At 40.9% G+C, this 20,510-nt stretch overlaps 2 protein-coding genes across 3 annotated transcripts; both read left to right on the top strand.

The window, feature by feature from the left end:
• Window positions 1–154: 154 nt before the first annotated feature.
• c2cd2l (c2cd2 like) lies at window positions 155–18,888 on the top strand. Of its 2 annotated transcripts, XM_044223826.1 has the most exons (15): window positions 155–423; window positions 736–1,177; window positions 11,133–11,228; window positions 11,475–11,594; window positions 12,134–12,244; window positions 12,885–12,998; window positions 13,136–13,235; window positions 13,323–13,455; window positions 13,867–13,931; window positions 14,206–14,327; window positions 14,608–14,779; window positions 14,892–14,984; window positions 15,286–15,419; window positions 16,099–16,312; window positions 16,847–18,888. In XM_044223826.1, the coding sequence occupies exons 2-15, from the start codon at window positions 824–826 to the stop codon at window positions 17,095–17,097; spliced, it is 2,079 nt and encodes a 692-aa protein (XP_044079761.1). In that variant the 5' UTR covers window positions 155–423; window positions 736–823; the 3' UTR covers window positions 17,098–18,888. The 2 variants fall into 2 exon arrangements, with proteins under 2 accessions (XP_044079761.1, XP_044079762.1); XM_044223827.1 differs by lacking the exon at window positions 11,475–11,594 and having other exon boundaries at window positions 157–423.
• Window positions 18,889–19,604: 716 nt separating this feature from the next.
• LOC122888869 (histone H2AX) lies at window positions 19,605–20,280 on the top strand. Its single transcript, XM_044223831.1, has one exon. It carries the CDS (start codon window positions 19,713–19,715, stop codon window positions 20,139–20,141), a length of 429 nt encoding a protein of 142 aa, XP_044079766.1. The 5' UTR covers window positions 19,605–19,712; the 3' UTR covers window positions 20,142–20,280.
• Window positions 20,281–20,510: the final 230 nt, after the last annotated feature.

Below are 20,510 nucleotides of genomic sequence, written 5' to 3'. Positions count from 1 at the left end.
CCTTGGTCGGTAATCATTTTTGCAAAAGGTTGTTTTACGCTTTAAGTGCTCTGCTTTTATTTTGAAGGCTCTGCACTTCGCTTCCGTTTTGCTGTTGCGTTCCTCCCCTGCAGCGCCACCTGAAGGCCGCCGCTGTCCTTTGTCCCATCATCATTGTAGAGCGGCTATAGAGGTAGGAGGGTGCGATCAGCGGAGGTCTGAACCCCACCGGAGTCTGTAGTGCACTAACAGAGAGCAGAAGGCTTGTTTTTGACCAGATAACTGATGACAGCAGAGAGACACCAGTCAAAACATCGCTGATGACTCGGAACAAACACATTAGTTGTTTGCAGCGCTGCATATCCCCACGAAGCCAGCTTCATGGTACCGATGCCTTGCTTTCGATTCCCCGCAGCCTGCAGCTCGGACCGTTCAAGTTGAACGGTAGGTTGGTATGAAGCTACACTTGCTTATCTGAGTTTTGCCCGCTAACCTGCGCTGCAACGTCCTCTTTGCTAATGCACGATTCGTTCTCCGATATCTACGTAACCTTAACGCAGTTTTTAGTGCATTGGCTTCTGCTTCATATACACGCAAATTGGTGTCTTGACGTGATCTAAAACAAGCAAATTAAAGTCAAGGCGGTCATAGCCTCCATCTCGGTGTATGCTCTGTGTATTCTGGGGTATTCCTCTGTTATAACTTGTAAGTCCCCCTTGAATCAAGATGCCTGACACTGACTGCTGCCTCTCACAGGCTAAAAGGAGCTGATCTGCCCTGACTGACAGTGAGTCCTGATATTTCCATCTGGACCTGGTGATATGAGAGGCTCCGGGAGACGGTGATGGAGCTCCAGGAGTTGGGCTGGCTGTGTCTGGTGGGTCTCTTTCTAGCCTCCTTGCTCATTGTGCTGGGATGGCTGCTCCAGTATTCGCTGACCCTACTGCGGCTGCGGAGAGCCAGGACGACAGCCAAGCAGGACGGGAGAGACACAGCCTCCCTCACGCAGCCACATCAGAGCCAGGCTGGAGGTCTGTGGGGCTTCCTGCTGAAGCTCCGCTCGGGACGGGATGGGGGACCTGCATCTGAGGCCGGGGTTAAAGGCTTGTTGACATCTCTGTTCTCCTTCAAGTCCTTCAGGGAGCACTTCCAGACAACCTGGGTGAAAGCTCTGAATGAGCAAGCTTGCAGGCATGGGGTAAGTTGTTAATGTGAGATCTTGAAGAGGAGGAGATGTAGCACAAATCACACTGCAAAGGAGAGCTGAATAAACATGATGGCAGTGTGTAGAAGAGCACATCTAAGGTTACTCCACAGGCATAAATGGTTAAATAGCAAGGGCTGATACAGTTGGTGTGCGCGTTTGTGTAGGCAGGGAGGTGGAGGTGTAGGAGTTGGAGTGTCTAATCGGTAAGCGGATGGGGGGCACAGTCTTGCGTAACAGCTCTGAATCAATGCACATATAGAGGAGAGGCAAGACCAGTCAGCGTAGCCTCAGTATGAACACCCACGCCCTCATAAAAATAGTCTGATACCCCGGCCTGTGGGGGGAAATGGATGTGTTCGATCACACTGGCAAGAGGCAAAATCAGTGTTGCTGCTCAAAACAAAGAGTGGTTATCTCACCTTCCTTGCATCTCATAATCTTTACTGTCAGCATTAAAGCAAAGTTAATCAAATTGTATTAATACACATAAATATTGGATTCAGTGTGGTCAGTACTCCAGACAGTTGGTAGTCCGGCACATGTTAGAGGCTTATCATAAGTTTCTAAAGGTCCTTTTCCTTTCAAATAGTTCCTTTGATGTGTGTGAATCAAAGTCTGCCACACAGTCTGGTGTTTCCTATGAGCACTGGAAGAGAAGATGTATCCTCTACCCCCCACTTAGAAGTGTGTGTGTGTGTGTGTGTGCTGAATGAGAGATGAGTTGGCGGGGAGTTTAAAGGGGTCAGATCAATCCACAGAGTGAACACGCTCAACGGTCACCTCACCGTGGCTGACTGAAAGCCTCAGCTCAGATGTTCAAGTAAACACTTTGGAGAAATACTCATTGAGTGATGATGCAAGTGTTGCTTATTGGTTTGGAAAAAAATACATCTGGAGCCTAAAATGAATGGGTCATTGTTTGTTCAAGATACTCTTTGCCTGGTTGTAGCACCCAGATTAGAAAGATGTCCGACTCGCTCACCAGTACATGTTCTTCTCAGGACTCTCAAAAGTCAACAACAGTTGTTAAAATGACACCGTAATCTAATCAACTGATCTGGACTGGTTTAAACCAAAAATATCAATAACTAAAAAAAAAAAAACTCTGCTAACAAATATACAAAACAGACAGAAGTGAAACTAAAATATGACTTTGTTCCTCACATTAGAATAGTAGTTATTACTGGCTGGGCCATAATTCAGTACGATCATTTATCAGTTCAGGGGTATCGTGTATATCTGTTGTATTATATCATCATATGTTTTCATTTTACAAAATTCTGCTCTCCAAATTAACGATTCCGAGCAAATCGTAATTAAAAAGTATGTTTTGTGTTTTATCTGATGTAATACATATCAGTGGAACACAGTTCATTGCATTAAAGTTTAATTTAATTATTTTACTTTGTTTTTGCTTACATTTACCTTATTGAGATATATAGGACAAATATTGTTTTTAATAACATGTTTATGATTTCAACCACCCTGCTCTATTAGTAAAAAACATAAATCTTCACCAGAGCCAGGCTAGCTGTTTCCCTCTGTTTCCAGTCTTTATGCTAAGCTAAGCTAACTGCTTGCTGGCTCTAGCTTCACATTTAGCATACAAATATGAGAGTGGTATTGATCGTCTCATCTAAGTCTTTGCAAGAACATGAATAAGCATATTTATATTATTATTATATAATGTCAAACTATTCCTTTAACGTCTGACATTGTTTGATTCGGTCTTTAGGACCGTCATTAAGAGGACAACGCCTTCTATGAGATGGATACATGACAGTCTGAAAACATTGCTGTGATTTATACACTGTACTGTCACAGACTAGGGTAAGAGGAGCTCACTGAGCTTTGAAGACAGTGGTTGCTTCATGTTCATGTTTCTTCGTGTGAATCCTTCATGGTCTCAGATTCTGTGTGTATTTTCTCTGCATACCACGTGTTGGTATGCAGCATTAAGCCTGCTGAGCTTAGCCTGTATCTGTTTTCATCAAAGTGTTAATCACTTTTGTGCCAGTCAGTCGACAGGGCGGTGTGATTCTTAGAAACTGCTTCTCTTTGATATTTGGCGGTAAATAGGAGTGTGTCAGCTTAGTTATCTTACAATGGCCTAATTAGTTGATCCATTGTGACCTCTCGCTGCTCTCAGTTACCAAGAAACTCCACAACATTGCAGTGAACCTTGGGTGAACGTTGGTGTGTTTATTGAGAGTTAGTTTAATGGGGTTTCCAGGTGAACATGAAACATAAATCACAATACAACTTAGCTGTACTTGGGATAGAATTGGTAATTTAACTTTAAATAGCCCTTTAGCAGGACTGAACACATGACCAAGGCTTAGAAATGAGATAGGCTGTTTTTCAGGGGTTGTGTTTTTAAAAATGAGGTTGTCATGGATATTTTTTGTATGTAAGAACCTCATGCCTTGATTGATTTCTGTGGGTTTGATCTATGATGACTGTATGACCTTTAGGCTTATGAAATGCTTTAAAACCCCACTAGAGGAGGTTGAAAGAAGTCTATCCAAGGCTTTTACCCGGCAGTGATAACGTATATGATGTTTATTGTAAGATAATTCTCCAGACTGGGTAAATGCGTCAGTGGCAGAGGAGACAAGCTGTGGTGTTTAGTTTGTGAACTGAGTGTATGAGCCAAAGCTTCCCGAGTTCCCTCAACACAATGACTAGCAGATATCTTTGTTAGTTATTGTGTCTGCGTGCAGAGCAATCTGTTATACTGAATGTGTCTGGGGTGTATGCCAATCACTTGGAAAGTGATACTGAGATAAGAAATCACAAACATGTCTTGTTAAATAGAGACACCTGCAGGACTCAGTCTAAGAGGCCTGGTGATTGTAGACACAGTCCTTGTTCTTGTAACTTAAAGGTCACATACTTGGTCTCCATAGTGTCCTTTTTATATTAGACATTAGACAAGTATTTGTTGACCCTATAAGTGTTCATTTTTAAGTTGTAACGTGTTAAAATAGCCTGTTAACTCTGTGCTTTTGACTGTACTGTTGGACTGAGAGTTTGTTCACCTTTTGTTCTGGGTTTTCACCTCCTTCCTAAAAACCTGACTGGAAAAACCTGCTGTGGGGGTTTGTGGTGAGTATTAAGTGGCCACAGGCGAGTCACATTGCATTCTTTGCTTCTCACATACAGTAAGCACCTGCCACCTGCCAGGCATGTTGCTGTGGCCACTTCGAAAACAGACACTCGAGCAATCGCCTAAACTATGGTCCAGAAGACTCACGTTCTCCTCTAACTTGCATTTCATGATTATGTTTCTACATCAGGCAAAACATGAGCTTCCCTGGAGGAACACAGCGCGATGAAGATACGGCTTCAATGTCATCATGTGGGGATTAGCACGCAAATCCTTTATAGCATTAACCTAAGTACTTCTGCAGCATTTAAGATTGATGCTGACAGAGGTCTTTAAATAATTATGTTGAAATTTATCCAAATAAAGGCAAGTTGAATGAGCCCTCATGGAAAGTTGGAGCATTAAACAAGGTTCAGCAAAACCCTTTCCTCAGCAGGCCTCATAATGTCTGGTCAAGTATTAGGGTGGCTTTCTTATAGTCAATTATTAATCAAAACATATGTTTATGTTATGATTTGTTCCTAATAATTATTTTTCTCCTGCTTTTACTCAACACCTTGTGAAACCCCAAATAATAAGATAATATTAAGATAATAATAAGACTTGAAACATTGTAGCAGAAAAATTAAATTCCAAAATGCCTACAAGAAAATTGGTACAAATATCCATATATATCCTCCATGAAATAGGTCAATAGAAAATGTATCGTCAACTATTTTGATAATCAATCAATCGAGCAACATTCTCGTTCCAGCTTCTCAAATGTGAATATTTGCTGCTTTTCTTTGTCTTATATGATAGTAAACTAAATATATTCAGGTTTTAAACAAGCAATTTAAATATGTTTTATAAATGAAGTCCAATTGAATCTTGAAGTCCCTCCAGTTCAGGTTTAGTTATTAGACAGTATCCCCTTTCACACATGGAACCTGCAACATTTACAGATTCAGTTCTGCAGGAAAGCTAGAGGGATTCATCAGTGTGTGGTCGATATGACCATATATTGTACACTGTGAGGAGAGATAAATGTGTCTACTGTCAGAGATTTTGCCACAGCATTTATACCATCATAGTTACAGTATGTCTTTCATATCTCTGGAAGTATTAGCCCATTGTAGGCAATGTTGTAAATCGATGGGTAGGACAGTTTCAAGGTCAAATTGGATCTTTATATGATTTTTACTTCAATGCAATGAATACATTTTTTTAGAGAATGTATTATGTCATGATTTATCACGATATTGTGATTATAAAATTACATATACCGTGATAGAAAATTTCATCCTTATCACCCGCCCCTTATATGACAAACATTCTCGGTAGATTAGTATGGATGGCCAAAGAGGCCGTCAAATTCACGTGTTTTTGGCCTCCCTGACTTTCTACACTTTAGGCAATGCTCATGTAAGACTTCTGACATCTGGCTCAGAGACTAAGCAGTGAAGGATGTAATACTCAAACTGGACTTCCTGGCTCTTATTTCATTTTCTCACTGTTATCTGTAGCATTATACCCACACCAACACACAACCTTGTGTTTTTATTAGATTTTTGTAACGCAGAGGTATTTTCGGCCAGCCTCAGTTTATTGTGACTGACTGACTTGCTCTACCTTGAAATTATCACATGTAAGAGCATCATCATAACCTCTTCAGTGCTTTAGCTCCTATGAGAATTGTGGTAAAAAGGTTCAGAAAGTCTTACTAGGTTCTAAGTTTGCCAATTAGCCTGTAGCATCTTATGTGGACAATTGAGTTTTTACAAAGAAATGATGTGGAAAAGGAGCTAATATGACATACAGGCTGGTGTAGCCTGTTAGTGTGGCCTATCACATAATGGTTTTTAAAACTGGGTCGCTCTTAAGATAATTGTGAAACATGATATTCATTTCAGGACCTGTGTTTTCTGCACGAATGACACATGCCATTGTGTTCTAGTCGCTCAGGGAGGGTAGCTGGAAGGTTTTTGCTTTTGTTGTTAATGTTAACACATCTTACTGTGAGTATTTGGGATTAATCGTCAGCTAGAAACAAAGTCGTCACAAGACAAAAAGTGCTCGATAAAGATTGTCTGTTGTTATTTATATAGCTATTAAGCTTCATAAAGCAGGGCTGTATAGCAATTTCTATCAATCTTATTATGAAGATTTCATAAGTGTCAGTGGGTCACTGTCTGTAGGTTTGAATAACACTCATTTCAGAAGTCTGGTTTGGCTGCACTCGTCAATATTCTGTTCACTGCAGCAGAGAGTGACGTAAGCCAGAAACCCTCCAATGCTCATGTGGGTCCATTTAAACACTGCTAGCTTACAGAACACCTCATGCATTTTGAGTGTCGTCAAAATGCTGTGTCCTAGTAGCAAAGGGAGACCCAGAGGGGAGACACAACCCTGACCCCTGAAGTCCGATATTCAAAACAACAAGACGAGACTAAAAAATGCTTCAGCGGGCTGAATCCTGACAGGGACGTTGGGGGTTGTTACATAAATATAGTAAACAGCCGAAAATGGAACAAGCTAAAGCATCGTTTGGGTTTGTACATCTGTTTGTAGAGACAAGAGACAAGGTGTTAGTGCCACATTCAGTTTCTTTCTTGAAGAGATTTGTATTAATACAATTAGAGGATTTTGTATAGACTGAAGAGATGGTGAGTGCCTTACTTAAGATATAGATTAGAGGAGACAATTGCAACCCCAGGATGAAAAGCGGAGTGGTTGGTGTTGCAGCTGGGTTCTTCACAATTTTGAAGATATGTCAAGTCTACCTCTAGTCTAATGATGATGACTTATAGGGTTGCTAAGAAGACCCCCCCCTCACTCTTCCAGTGTCCCTGTAATCCAGGGATTTGGCTGAGGCTTCATCGCAGCTGGTTATAAACAGCGATGTATCACCCGCTATCAACAGAAGGACATCCTCTTGCTGCATAAACACACACGTGTGTGACAGCCCGCATGTTAGGTTAAATTATGGTGATTCCATGGAGTTACCAGCTGACTAGATTTGCTTGTATGCCTGTAAACACTTATTAAGTACAATTATTAAGCCATAAGCATGATTTGCACACTGTGGTTCCACTTTAAACACGAGCAGGTTAAACAGAGAAATTAAAGACACATGAATCTGTTCAGCAACATAAAAAGCACTTCCTGCACCTTTGGACAGTAATCCCATGATGCAGCATGTTTCATGACTCACTTGTTTATCCAGGGAAAATGTCTGTCTGCTGAAGTATTACTGCGGAAGCCTCTGGATATAATCTTGCCTTGGCAAGGGGACTTGATATGGAGCTGTTCAGATGTCTCTGGCTGGATTAGTTTGTGCAGGAGTCTTGAAGCACTGGACTGGTTGGCCTCTTTGGACCTGCAGATCATAATAGCATCGTCAGACTGTGTGCATCTGCAGCTGACACATAATGTCAAGCCATCGTCACTGGGTTCAGTGGGTGGTAGAGGAGGACTAATAGAGCATACAAGTGTGCATCTGCAGGAAAGGAAGCTCCCTGTCCATTCAAGATCTGCAATTATAAAGATCCTGGTGATTAGCTTGAGGCCACAGTTCACTTCTTCCCTCTCTGACTGTGAGCTGCTGGTAGATGATTAATGCCCTGTGATTATGCTCAAGTAGATTTCTTCTTAACGACAGGGGACGTTAAGCACTCAGCGCTCATTTGCTATGATAGTGCAGGAAACTAACCTCAGTCACAGCCGCTGATGAAATTCAAATTCAAATGCCAGTTTTCCTTTAACAACCAAAATTTACTTTCATTTTACAATCTTTCTCTGGCAGGCATTAATCTACAAGACTGCTCCTTTGACTCAGCATTTAAAATGGAGACACATATTATGCAGTATTCCAATTTTATATAGTACCTGCACAAATTGTGAAGTGAAGCTAGATCCTAAATGCTTGGTATAGGAGTCCTTGCAGTCTTGTTCCATTAATTAATGTACTGTATTTGACAGATTACATTTAGTAGTTTTATGTATGTGTTCTCAAAATGCTGTAATAAATAACAAATTGGAAATATAAAATCAATTGAAATTCATATTCCTACTCAAAATCAGTTTAAATCCAGCAATGCATGATTAATGGCCAATAGGTTTATAGATTTCAGCAGTTTACAGCAAAACAAGACTAAGAGTCTACAGCCATTCTATCAAACCAGTGTGTTTGTATATATAGGCTAAAATGTTTTCCTTTCAAACAATTCCAAAACATGAATGTTAGATGTTTTATTGTTTTTTTTAGTAAAAAAACAAACAAAGAACCATTAGAAATAGATTTTTCTACACCACAAAGTTTGCACCTTTTTGTAGCCTGAACCTCATTACATGCTACACAAGGAAAAGGCAGGAAAGGAAGATGAGGGTCAACAAAAGCCACTGGGGGAGTGTATTTCTGGTTGACCCACATGCTTTTCTGAGGCGTTCAGCCAGCCGGACCCAAAGGGGTGACGCTGACAAATCTGAAGTGACACCATGGATGTCCTCAGGAACTGTCTATTTCCAGAAATACCCTCCACATACACACTCAGTTGAACAGCGGTGGTTGACAAGGACAAATACGTGGTTATGCTACTAGCTTTGCCCTCTCCATGACAAAATAAGCTCTGTAGCCTCTTCCACAACAGAGCACCAGGTGGCTACCTAAGAAGCCAATGGGTGCGAAATGTCTAAGTAAACTCTTTTGAAGGAATAAAAAACCACAAACATACTACCAGTTAGATATTCTAGACATATTCCAGCCATATTTTACTTCACAGGGACATTATAGACCTAAAAACTGGGTGATGGCTGTACCATTCTGGCCAAACTTGTATGCTTCAAAATGTTAAACTACCACTGTAAAACCCAAAACATACGAAGCTGGCCTTATAGTTCAGCCCAGAAAGTGCTTCTTAACAGAGCATTATATCAGCACCCCCTGGCAGAAACAACAAAGACTGAAAATCTGATGACCCAACCGACTCTCAGGCATGCAAGATTTTGATTGCCACATATTGGCAAGCCTGTGCTGCTGTGTGTCCTAAAGGAATTTGCAAAAAAAAAAAAGAAGTTGTCAGTTTCTTTTCATCATGGATTAGCATGTTTGACATAAAACCGTAAATCTGTGCTGTAAATGTGCTATGACTTGTCATACATTTAGGTCAGGACTTGAGGGTTTTTAGGAATGAAAATTGTAATACTGTGGGGCATCTTGTAGCCATTTGCAGAATGTGGGTATTCGAAAAAAAAAACACTGACATTTAGGGGTATTAGCTCACATCATGGTACTGACACTAATTAGCCAAATTGCAAAGATGCCATTGGTGTTTGACTGTGACACAAACGTTTAGTAATGCACATCTATGAGCCACACACAATCAGAACCTTGTGATTAATGGGTTTATCTAAAGCCCTCACAACCCGAAATGCATCACATCATATTTGTTCAGCACTTTGGATGAAATGAACGGTTGGGTGACTGAGAGGCTCCAGCCAACCGAAGTAAACACAGCCGGTTGTACGCTGTAGTCATGTGACTGCGGTGTTGGTCCAGGGAACCCACGTAAGCTTGCAGCATTGCACTTGGCTTCCTGCCCTCCTGGCTGGAACACTGACACACACACAGACACACACGCCTGCACATACACACACCACAAACTTTGTTATATCATCCTCCCACCTCCGTTTCGCCTCCACTGTTGTGTTTGATAGAGATTGGTCTTGGACCTAGAGGAACATATGCCCTGACAATAGGGGATTTGTGTTCTCTCACTTGCATCTCCTGAGCCAGTTAAAGCCGTCTATTGAAACAGATCCTCTGGCACACTCACACAGTGATAGTAGGCCACTAGTGTTGCCACGTTTCTGGTGAATCCTTTCTTACTAATTCCTCTTGTGAGGGGTGTCTTCCAAGTCCAACACTCATACAATAAAAGCATCCTCGCTGTAAGCATGACTAAGCATTGACTGATGCAGTCTTTATAATGTATGCTGTTGTGAGGCTGAGGCACAGTGTACTCTCACCAGCCTGATCGAGAGAGGGAATCCACAACTTCTGCATTATTACAGAAGCTCATATTAACTTGAACGTACACCTTACCACCCTTTGGTCAAACATATGTTGGATTTTTTTATGCCAGTATCTTCAGGCACTACTCATCTGAGTGCACAAATCCACAGAGCTGCCTGGACTTAAACCACAGTCGTGCTTTGCCAAGCATTGTAAATACAATAATCTCATGTTTCTTGGCAACAGCGTCTTTACAGCTATACACATTATGGCACCTTGCAAGAGCCTGTTTATCAAGTCATGTGCATTTTCAGCATCAGACCTAACAGTGTCACCTTGTAATGCTGAACCTTTGGCATGAGAAAATAATTACACATTAATATTCTTGACTCTATCACAAAATTTGCCTAAAGGAAAATTTCTCTTTCTGCAAAGATTGTGAGGTTGCTGTAGAAGGGAAGCACACAAATGGCAATGTTGTTTTTTAAGGATTACATTGTATGATTAGCATGTGAATGATGTGATCAGTACCATGTGTGAGTGATCGTCCAATCACTCTGAGCCAAGATCAATGAAGTTCTTTGATGTCTGATACCAGCCACACTTAATATTCATGAGATGCCCCAGTAATTTGCATTTTAGTTTAAATGATACAGCAGCAATTTCATTTACTACTGACCTAAAATATATACTAAAGATCCACAAGGACTATGACTAACTGCTAACCAGCTGCATTAAAGGCTGTATCACTGCAGTACAAAATCTTTTATGTCATACCTAAGTGTCTCTCCTCTTTCTCTTATGTAATATTTAGGATGTTTGTTCTCTTCCTCTGTCTCTCCCAGAGCTCCATCCAGATCACTTTTGACAGCAGTCTCCAGTTAACTGCTGCCTCTGCAATAGATAGTGTGACCTGCACTGATCAATCGGCACACCTAATGGTAAGTAATTGTTGGAATCCATGTTCATTACATGTAACAAATGCAGGGATTAACTTCTCAAGCAGACATCTTCAGCCAGTCGGCCAGTAAATTTTAACTGGAGCAATACATGACAAAAAATCCTGGACCAGATTTCTGTGTCAAGTCAAGTAAGATGCGGATGAACACACGTGGATTTTAATAGGCAGAGAAAAGGTTTTGTCCCATTTCAGTATTGTCCTTTGTCAACCTCTTCATGTTTTACAGGTTTTACACTGTAAGTGTTGGGTGGACACAGTGACATTTCCTGTGACGGTAACCCAGCAGTCACATGCTGCCGTTTCCATGGACACCTATCAGATCACAATTGCACCTTTGGTGGCAAAGGTACAAAAGAACGCCACCTGGATTTTTGCAATTTGCACATTGTCATTAAATGTGGAATCTCAGTATATTTTATAATAGTATTATTTAGTTATGACAATCAATCGCTCCTGTCTTATTTCAGTAAGGCAAGTATTTATCAAAACTAAGAACCCATTTCCCATAAATCCTGTTGCTTCCTGTCTTAGTGGTGTTTGTTTGTTGGAGCATGTTGGAAGTACACTTCACTCCTTCCACCATCTAGCATTATGAGAAACCTTTATTGTTGCACCAGAATGAAGTGTCCTCGCCAAATGTTACCTGGTCTTTTATAATGTAAAATGTATTGTAGAAGCTAGAAGAGGCTGCCAATCTTCTAGGAAGAAGCCTTGGTTGTACTAAATTATCAAAATGAAATAGTTCGGTAATTATTTATTAATGAGATAATGCTACACATAGAACCCTTACTATATTACTCTTATAATCTAACGTAACTGCCTGTTAACTTGCTGTCTGCATCTATGTCTAACATGTTTTCCAACCCTGCTGTTTGTCTCCATCAGGTGGTGGTGTGTCTGGAGGAGGTGGAGGACGAGGGTCTGCTGATATCCTGGACTCTAGCCAAGCAGCCATCATTTACTCTGACAGTGTCTCCATGCAAGCTGCAGAGACAGGTGAGAACATCTGATATTGATACCATTAATATGATATGCCCACCTCATGTAGTCAGCAGAGGCCTCAGTCCTGAGACTGTTTAGAGTTTACAAACTAAAAGGTTGCATACATTCAGAAAAGGAAACACACATTATGCACATGTTTTCTGAGACTGTGCTCACGCTCTCTGTCAAATTCTCTGCATAAATCTCAGTCAATATGTAATGTTTTGCATGTGAGTTACTTTTCACCCCATTAAACTCATCGTGAGTCATGAAGGACATGCCGTTCTTGAATATTGTTACATCAGTGTGCATGCCATTTAATGCCTTTTGTCTGAGACAGTCCATAAAGTAAGAAAAAAAGAAATATTGAGCACAAGAAAGGTTTCACTACTGAAGACAGCTCTCAGGGATACCCACTGAATCTGAAAACAAGAATATAAAAGTCTAGAATTTATATTTTGTAGTCAAGACAAATGTAAGTATGAAATATTGGGATTGGTTCAATTCCCCAAAGGTGCAATGCTTTTTGAACAAACTAAATGGCTTTTAAATTAAAGCGACAGTAAACAATTACGTTCTATTTGCTGACCTCCCCTGCTACAACACATATTGGTTTATCATCAGAGAGGAATCAGTTGCTTCTTTTTTTCCTCAGGGCACTGAGGGTGGGGCAGACCCAGACATGATTAAGGGACTAATAGAGGATACTCTGTTCAGCACTCAGCCAGCCATGGTCCTCAACCTCAAGACTTGTGCATCCAGTCCTTTGGTGAGAAATATATGTTTTTTTGCAGCAATGAGACAAACTAACTAACTAATAAATAAATTGTTATGACTGGATGCTTCATGATAAATCCTGTGCTTAAACTGATTTTGCTGTTGAACCCTCTTTCTGCACACTCCCAGGCCCCCATGGACCATCTGTCGGTAGGACTGAACTCTGTATCTCAGAGTGTCTTGGTGAGACGACTGCTGCTCCGGCAGCTCAGGGCGACCTTAAATAAAGGTAAAATATTTTCCCTCAGCGTCAGATCATTTCCGCCCAGCTTCCTGCCGATTGCCGAGGTCTCACTGTGTCGCTGTGTGTTTGCAGGTCAGTGGTCTAGATCAGGGGAGCTGTGCTGTGTCCTGAGCCTGGACCAACCCTCCACAGAGAGGACAACACGCTTCCTGTCTGTGCCCAGCAACCCCAACACCCCACTGCAATGGAGTGAAGAAATTAGTCTGTAAGATGCCATCTGTAATGTTAAAACTGCTGTTAATGTGTCATATTTATGTACTTCTGTGCACCAATCAGGATTTAGCAACCTTTTAATCAGAATCTGATGACAGTTGGTGGGTTGTTTGGTCAATGCCAATCAAATCTGATTAAACCACACAGTCATGATGATGCAGATTAGCTGTATTTTTGAGGGTTACACTCATAATAAACAATATCTAACAAGGTTTTTTTTTAACTTTGGTTGTTGCTCATAAAGTAAGTATGAATATTAATGTTAATAGAGCATAGAGCAATAGAGCATTACTAGAGATTTGAAGCCAACGGAAAATCAGAAAGAAGTCGCATTGTTCCAATTAATGTATTCATTGTGGGGTTCTACTTTAATTCTAACACAGTTGTTTCTTGTGTGTTGAAGGGAGCTGGGCCTAGAAACCAAAGAGCTGAGAGTAAGACTTCTGGAGCGGAACAGCAAAAGGGAACGTAAGGCGCTGCTCGATAACAATTTTCTATTGGCTGCTGTTCAGAAACCTGATCAGCAGGAATGTTTAGACTGCTTAAGCAAAATCATAGATGCCTAAAATGCACTGTTGGCAGGCTCACCGTAATGGTCTTTGTTAACCTTTTTCGGGTATAAAATGTCAGGAGACGTTCCCATTGTGGCCTCAGAACTACAGTAAAGGAATGGCTTTTTTTTTTTTTTTTTTTTTTTTTTTTTTTTATGTTAATACTTTCTTTTTGTTTTAAATCTGGATAGAATTCCTGCCTGGCCACGCCTCCATCGCCTTGGACCTCCAGTGCAAAGTTCCTACTGGACAACATATACTGTCAATAAGCCCCGGCCACGGCTTGGCACCAAACGCAACCATCACCGCAGAGGTGAGTGACAATATGCAGCGCATTTCTGTAAAATTATGGAAAGCTCTTTCAAAGCCATTCTCTTGCTTTGAAGTGTGCAGTTACATCACAGTTTATTATCTAACATCAAGCAAGCTGGAATGAAACAAAGATTCACAACAAAAGGAGAGGGAGTGTTGTATAACAGCTTGTCATGCCTGTAATAGCCGTCTCAGATCTCTTCTTGCCTTTTTCACCAGCCAACTAGTCTACAAATTTCTTCAAAGACAAGTTCATTTATTGTTTTTTTTGACTCCTCCAGCTGCTGTATGTGGAAACAGAGGAGCCTCGCAGCGCCCACAATGCTTTGCCAATTCGTTCCTCACTCACCCCCACCAAGAAAGTCGATGTGGACCGAACCATCATGCCAGATGGAACCATCGTCACCACTGTCACGACCATCCAGTCTCGGCTCAAACTGGAACGCAGTCCAGGTACATTTACAGAGTAAAGTATTACATTGTGCCAGGGTGGGTGTACAACAAGAGATAAAAGAATGTTGTGGTAATATTAACAATGACATAAAATAGTTGTGATGCCTTTCAGGTGATTCCCCTTTGCGTTCGCCATCCAAAGTGGAGGTGACGGAGAAGAAACCCACCATCCTGTCAGATGGCAAAGGCAGCCCCAACCCCAGCAGTGAGTCCTAGACTTAAAGGCCAGACGTTGTTTTACATAACAGATGCAAAGTAGGATAAGCAGCGAGCTGCAGTGTAACACGACATGAGAGTAATGGACTTTTCAGTACACCTCACGCACTCTCTGTGCAGGTACTCCTGTTCAAAAACATTATTGTAGTTTTTCAATATGTTTACACAAAGAAACTACTTACAAAGAAAAGTACAAAAAAGTCTGATAAACTAGTTTGATACAATGGAGTTTTTAAAATATATTTCTATAGTATAGTGCTGATTGACATATTTGTTTTTTTGTTGCTCAGAGAGCAGCCGCCTCTCTAATGGCCTGGATCCTGTTGCAGAGACGGCCATTCGGCAGCTGACAGAGTCCGCCTCCAAAGTAGCTCGGAAGACACCAACAAAAAGGAGCACACTGATCATCTCGGGTGTGTCAAAGGTCAGAGAATCGAAACTGTGTCGAATGTAGTGGCTTGTTGAATTTGTGCCATCACTCTTAAAACAAAAACAGTGAGCCACTCTTCTCTACTATGTTAGACATACAGCACAGTATATTTATTTAAGTGTTTTGATTTGAAAACTTCATTTTCGGTATTTGGGCACTTGTCAGTAGGATGTCAGTTACTTGCACTGCTATTTTTATAAATTATAATAATAATATTTCAGCTCGGTTTTGTTTTTTGATGTTTTAGCTAACTTCGCTCTGAGTATATGAGCCATTAACAAAGTCTACAAAACATACATTTAAGGAATATAAAATACAATGACATGGAGCCAGGCAAAATGAGTTTAGTCCATTTTGGTCCAGTTATTTAGTCCACATCACAGCCCCACATTGGACCACATTATAGCAGAATGAGAGTCTTCTGACCTGATTTTGGCCTGAAAGCCTGTAGAAATGTATTCAGTGCAAGAGGCTACACTTGAAACCTGACACAAGTCACTGAGATGTGCAAAATGATAGTTATAACATTTAGTGTTCATCTTAAGCAGTGATTTAGGTTGCGATTCTAATAAATACTTAGACATTTCCATCTCTCTTCCTGTGTTACCCCTTAATTAATTTAACTGACATTTTTAAAAGGACATAATTTGATTCAATATCTAACACTCATCAGGTTCCACTCTCAGAAGATGACTGTGCATTATCGAGTGGCTACGCTGCAGCAATGGATGCAGCCATGCATGGCAACCATTACGGAGCAGGGCATCACCAGGACCCAGATGAAACCACACCCTCCGACGTGTCGGAGCGTCCATCTGTGGACGATGTGGAGTCAGATACTGGTTCCACTGGTGCCTTGGAAACCCGCAGCCTCAAGGACCATAAAGGTAACACAGTCGTCATAGTTTCCTTCTTGGTCTGTGCACTAAAATCATCAGAGGCAGAGGTTCCGTTTCCACTAACATTTTTCAGTAATGTCTTATGCTAATTGTAAACACAACATTCAGCAATTCAAATATACATATATTTTTTGCATGTTTCCACTTCTCTTGTCATTAAAGCATCAATTATAAAAATAGGTGTGGATTCTTTTGTCCATGTAAAAAGGTTTTTATTTTCATTTTAGTCACTGCTATTCTATTAACCAGTGCAGTGTAGTTTACATGCAAACAAATAGCCTTTTATAGCCTTACATTATATCAAAACTTCAGTTGAGCAGTGACTGATTTACAGGCCAGATAACATGACTGCCTGTAAAGTCCTGCTACTGCCCTCTGGAGGCCATGCTGCAACATACACCCAACCAGACCAGAGTGGTTTTGAATGAATCACTGCTAAATTCTATTTGAATATCAATTTGATAATAATACTGCAATTATGGATTGCCACTTACAGTGATGTATTCTGTCTGCTTCCTCTAGTGGGCTTTCTACAGAGTGGGTCGAAGCTGTTGTTCCGCAGAAGACATCGAGAGAAGGAGTCCTGCCTCAGCCAATCCCATGAAGACATCTCCAACATGGGTAATAACTTTGCTGCTGCCGCAACCAGCAGCCGCAAAAAGTCTGGCAGCTTCTCCCGGCGCCTCATCAAACGCTTCTCTTTCCGCTCATCAGGCAAGTCAAAAGGCAAAGCCACCTCTACCAACGGAGGAGCGAGCTCACTGGATAACTGATTATCATTGTTAGGGTAGGACATGGGTCATCCTGACTTTAACAGGATTGTTCTAAGGTCTCTGTTATTACTGTCAGAAGAACTATTAAACCTTGCAAGAGTCCAGTCTTTGACAGGCTGAACACCCCAGGTGGGTTGTCGTCTGTACATCTCGAAAGGAGGACACCTCTGGGAGGGCTTTCCTCTGGAGAGAAATTGTTGCACCTTCAGGACAGAAGTCATGTTTAATCACATCACTGAAGTTAAAATGTGATTATGAAATCTATTCTTTCGAGGAAAAATCTGCTGCTTGGTGAGAAGGTAATGGTTACAATTAAATGTCTTGCGCCCTGTTTGAACACAAACTATAGTGGGAGTGTTAGATTGTGACGGATGGTGGAGATGCTCTTTCACTATTTAATGATATATAATGCCAGTATGATGCTATTGGTTGCACTTTGGACCTTTTTTTAACAGCACATGTAAAATTCCTGGGTTATATAAAGGTGATTTATTATTATGTGGTTCTCATGAAACAAGTGCTATTTATTTTACCCCTAAAAAACAAGTCATCATAGCTGCATTACGATGTAAAATAGACATTGCTGTGTGTTTTTTCCATACAAATGTAATTTTAAACACATAGTTTAAGTAAGTGAACAAAAATCAGTCTTAATCTAGCTTTAATGTCCATTCACAATTGCTTATACATTGGTTTTAGAATGTTGTTCAATGTTATCTCTAAGTAGAAAAGATAATATATTTATTGTACTTTTTATTTCATAATGGTACTTTCTGTGGAATATTATAATGCATTTCAGTTTGCCTTTGAAACTTCAGCCAGCCTGGATCTCTAGCAGGCTCTTTAAGCTCTTTAGGACAGTGAATTTAAACTTTTTAAATTCTGACATTTTTCTGTCAGTAAAAAAAAAAACCCATGATTATTTCCTGCTTTCCTTGTGGCTCCTGTTGACTCCAATTAAGTTAAAAGTGCATCTAAACACATTATAGAGACTTCAGTTGATGCTCATATGGACTTTTCATTATTGCAATAACGTATCATTACTGTGCAGCAAGATTGCATATATAGTGCAAAATGCCTTGTGTGGGTTGCATGCAAAATCATTTGCAGGAAATGCTGACGTGATTGGCTCATAATCATAAACTAAACATAGCAAAACCTATCCTGTATTAACATTTAGGAGCATTATCATAATGTATTACTTTTAAAATAAATTTAAGTCACACATTAACAGTTCTCAAGTTTAGATTGGAAAAAAAGGAACTTGGAGGTCTCGAGGTGTGTTCAGAGAGGCTCTGCTGAGGCATGGAGTGGACATACTCAGGGCTAGAGATATGAGGAAAACTGCTGCATCCTTCAAAGGCAAACAGAACCAGTGTGTAAAAGTGTACATACATTTTGTCAGACGAAAAGGAGAAATATTTTAAATGACTGCATTAATCATGGGACTTCAGAACAACCAAATTATTGTTATCATTAATAATTATTTTGATTTACATCAATAAAAGGATAGCTATTACATCAATAAAAGGATAGCTATTAAAAGGGATCACAGAGGTGGCGCCGCTGCTGTCCAAAGGACTCTGATGGACGTATACCATGTGCTTTACAAAATGACAAGCAATTCTAAATGCTGAAGAAATGAACAAAGCCAATTCATTGTCTAAAGGCACATTATACATGGCTGGAATGTGAAACAGAAAGCATCTGCTAAATTTAAGATATATATGATTTCTGTTGTTATATTTGAAATGTTTAATTTATTGCAAATAAATTATTTTTGAAGCATCACTTAGCCTGTACCGGACTCTGGATTGTATTTTTTTAGGAGGTAACATAAATGTTTCAGTCACCCTAAAGCCCTTTGTTTTATGGCATAAATGTCAAATGTGCCTGTGTGGAGCTACTTAAAATGAGCTTACATTGTCATTGTCTAAAAGGCAGCAAAATGACTTCTGACATAGTAAGAAGGGGCCGTATCCCTACCACCAGCCCATGCGGAATACAATTCATTTCAGATATGAAATTCACAGCCTGTGAATAATTTCATATCTACTCGAGTGTATCCTCTTTATGTAGTGTGGCACTTTCATTATTCTCACAGGTCAACTATCCAACATGTTTAAATGATCTGATAATAGATTTAACAAAGCCAAGTTTACCAATAAACTGATAAAACTGACCACCAATGTTTATACATTCTGCATTAGATTGCTTTACTTTTACTGCACAATTTACAAAACCGCCAAAAACTTTAAGCTGGAGGGAAGATACTCGATTGGTCTTCTTCTATGTCCAATTCTATGTACCCTCTTTACATATGACCCATTCACAGCAAGCAGGGAAAACAGCAGCCAATCGCCTTTGTTCCTTCTGTAGGCCCCATCGTGATTGGTTTGTCCCCAGAACAGTTACACCAATAGTCACTGACTTCCTGTCCCCTTTGACCTCTCACAACCAATCATACTTGGCTATTATAATTCCAAAAACCAATCGCGTCTTAGGGCGGGGCGAAGCTGGGGGTTTATATCCAAGTTGTGTGGCTGTTTCTTTCTCATAGCTTATAAACCTACGATTGTAGTGGATTCGTTGAAAGACATATTCGACAACCGATAATGTCTGGAAGAGGCAAAACAGGAGCAAAGGCCCGTGCTAAGGCCAAGACCCGCAGCTCCCGCGCCGGTCTCCAGTTCCCTGTTGGCCGTGTCCATCGTCTCCTTCGTAAGGGTAACTACGCTGAAAGAGTCGGCGCCGGAGCCCCCGTATACCTGGCCGCCGTCCTGGAGTATCTCACCGCTGAGATCCTGGAGTTGGCTGGCAACGCCGCCAGGGACAACAAGAAGACCCGTATCATCCCTCGTCATCTCCAGCTGGCTGTACGCAACGACGAGGAGCTGAACAAACTGCTCGGCGGTGTGACCATCGCCCAGGGAGGCGTCCTGCCCAACATCCAGGCCGTCCTGCTGCCCAAGAAGACCGGCCAGTCTGCACCGAGCTCCGGCAAGGCGGGAAAGAAGGCCTCTTCTCAATCCCAAGAGTATTAGCTTGCTGGCTACCAACTTCAACCCCAAAGGCCCTTTTAAGGGCCACCCACTCCTCAATGAAAGAGCAACATTTCTTGTTTATCGGTGTATTGTTTTACTTTTCGCATTATTTTTATTCAATAAACGTTTGTTTTGTAAATGTGGTCCGCAGCCTTTCTGTTGTTGCATTAACCTAACCGAACCACTTGCTAATCGTGTGAAGGATGTTTGCTAGTCGTTAGCCGGCGAGTTAATGTATTTAGCTAACCTGTTAAGCGTTCACTAGACCTCCAGAGGCCATAGCGTCCTGCTCTTGGCGTGAAATGTGAGTTTTAAGGCTCGTAGTATAACCGCTAACGTTACACTGGTGTTATCATTCAGCAGGCCATT

Source organism: Siniperca chuatsi, linkage group LG14, assembly GCF_020085105.1.
Source record: "Siniperca chuatsi isolate FFG_IHB_CAS linkage group LG14, ASM2008510v1, whole genome shotgun sequence".
Taxonomy (NCBI): Eukaryota; Metazoa; Chordata; class Actinopteri; order Centrarchiformes; family Sinipercidae; genus Siniperca; species Siniperca chuatsi.
This window is presented reverse-complemented; position numbering and strand designations above follow the sequence as displayed.

Bases quoted from the DNA above. Each gene is read 5' to 3' on its own strand.
- LOC122888869 (XM_044223831.1), top strand. From the start codon at position 19,713: ATGTCTGGAAGAGGCAAAACAGGAGCAAAGGCCCGTGCTAAGGCCAAG.
- c2cd2l (XM_044223826.1), top strand. From the start codon at position 824: ATGGAGCTCCAGGAGTTGGGCTGGCTGTGTCTGGTGGGTCTCTTTCTA. The intron at 11,595-12,133 runs GTACAAAAGAAC...TGTCTCCATCAG, and splicing joins TTGCACCTTTGGTGGCAAAG to GTGGTGGTGTGTCTGGAGGA. The intron at 14,985-15,285 runs GTGAGTCCTAGA...TTTGTTGCTCAG, and splicing joins AGGCAGCCCCAACCCCAGCA to AGAGCAGCCGCCTCTCTAAT.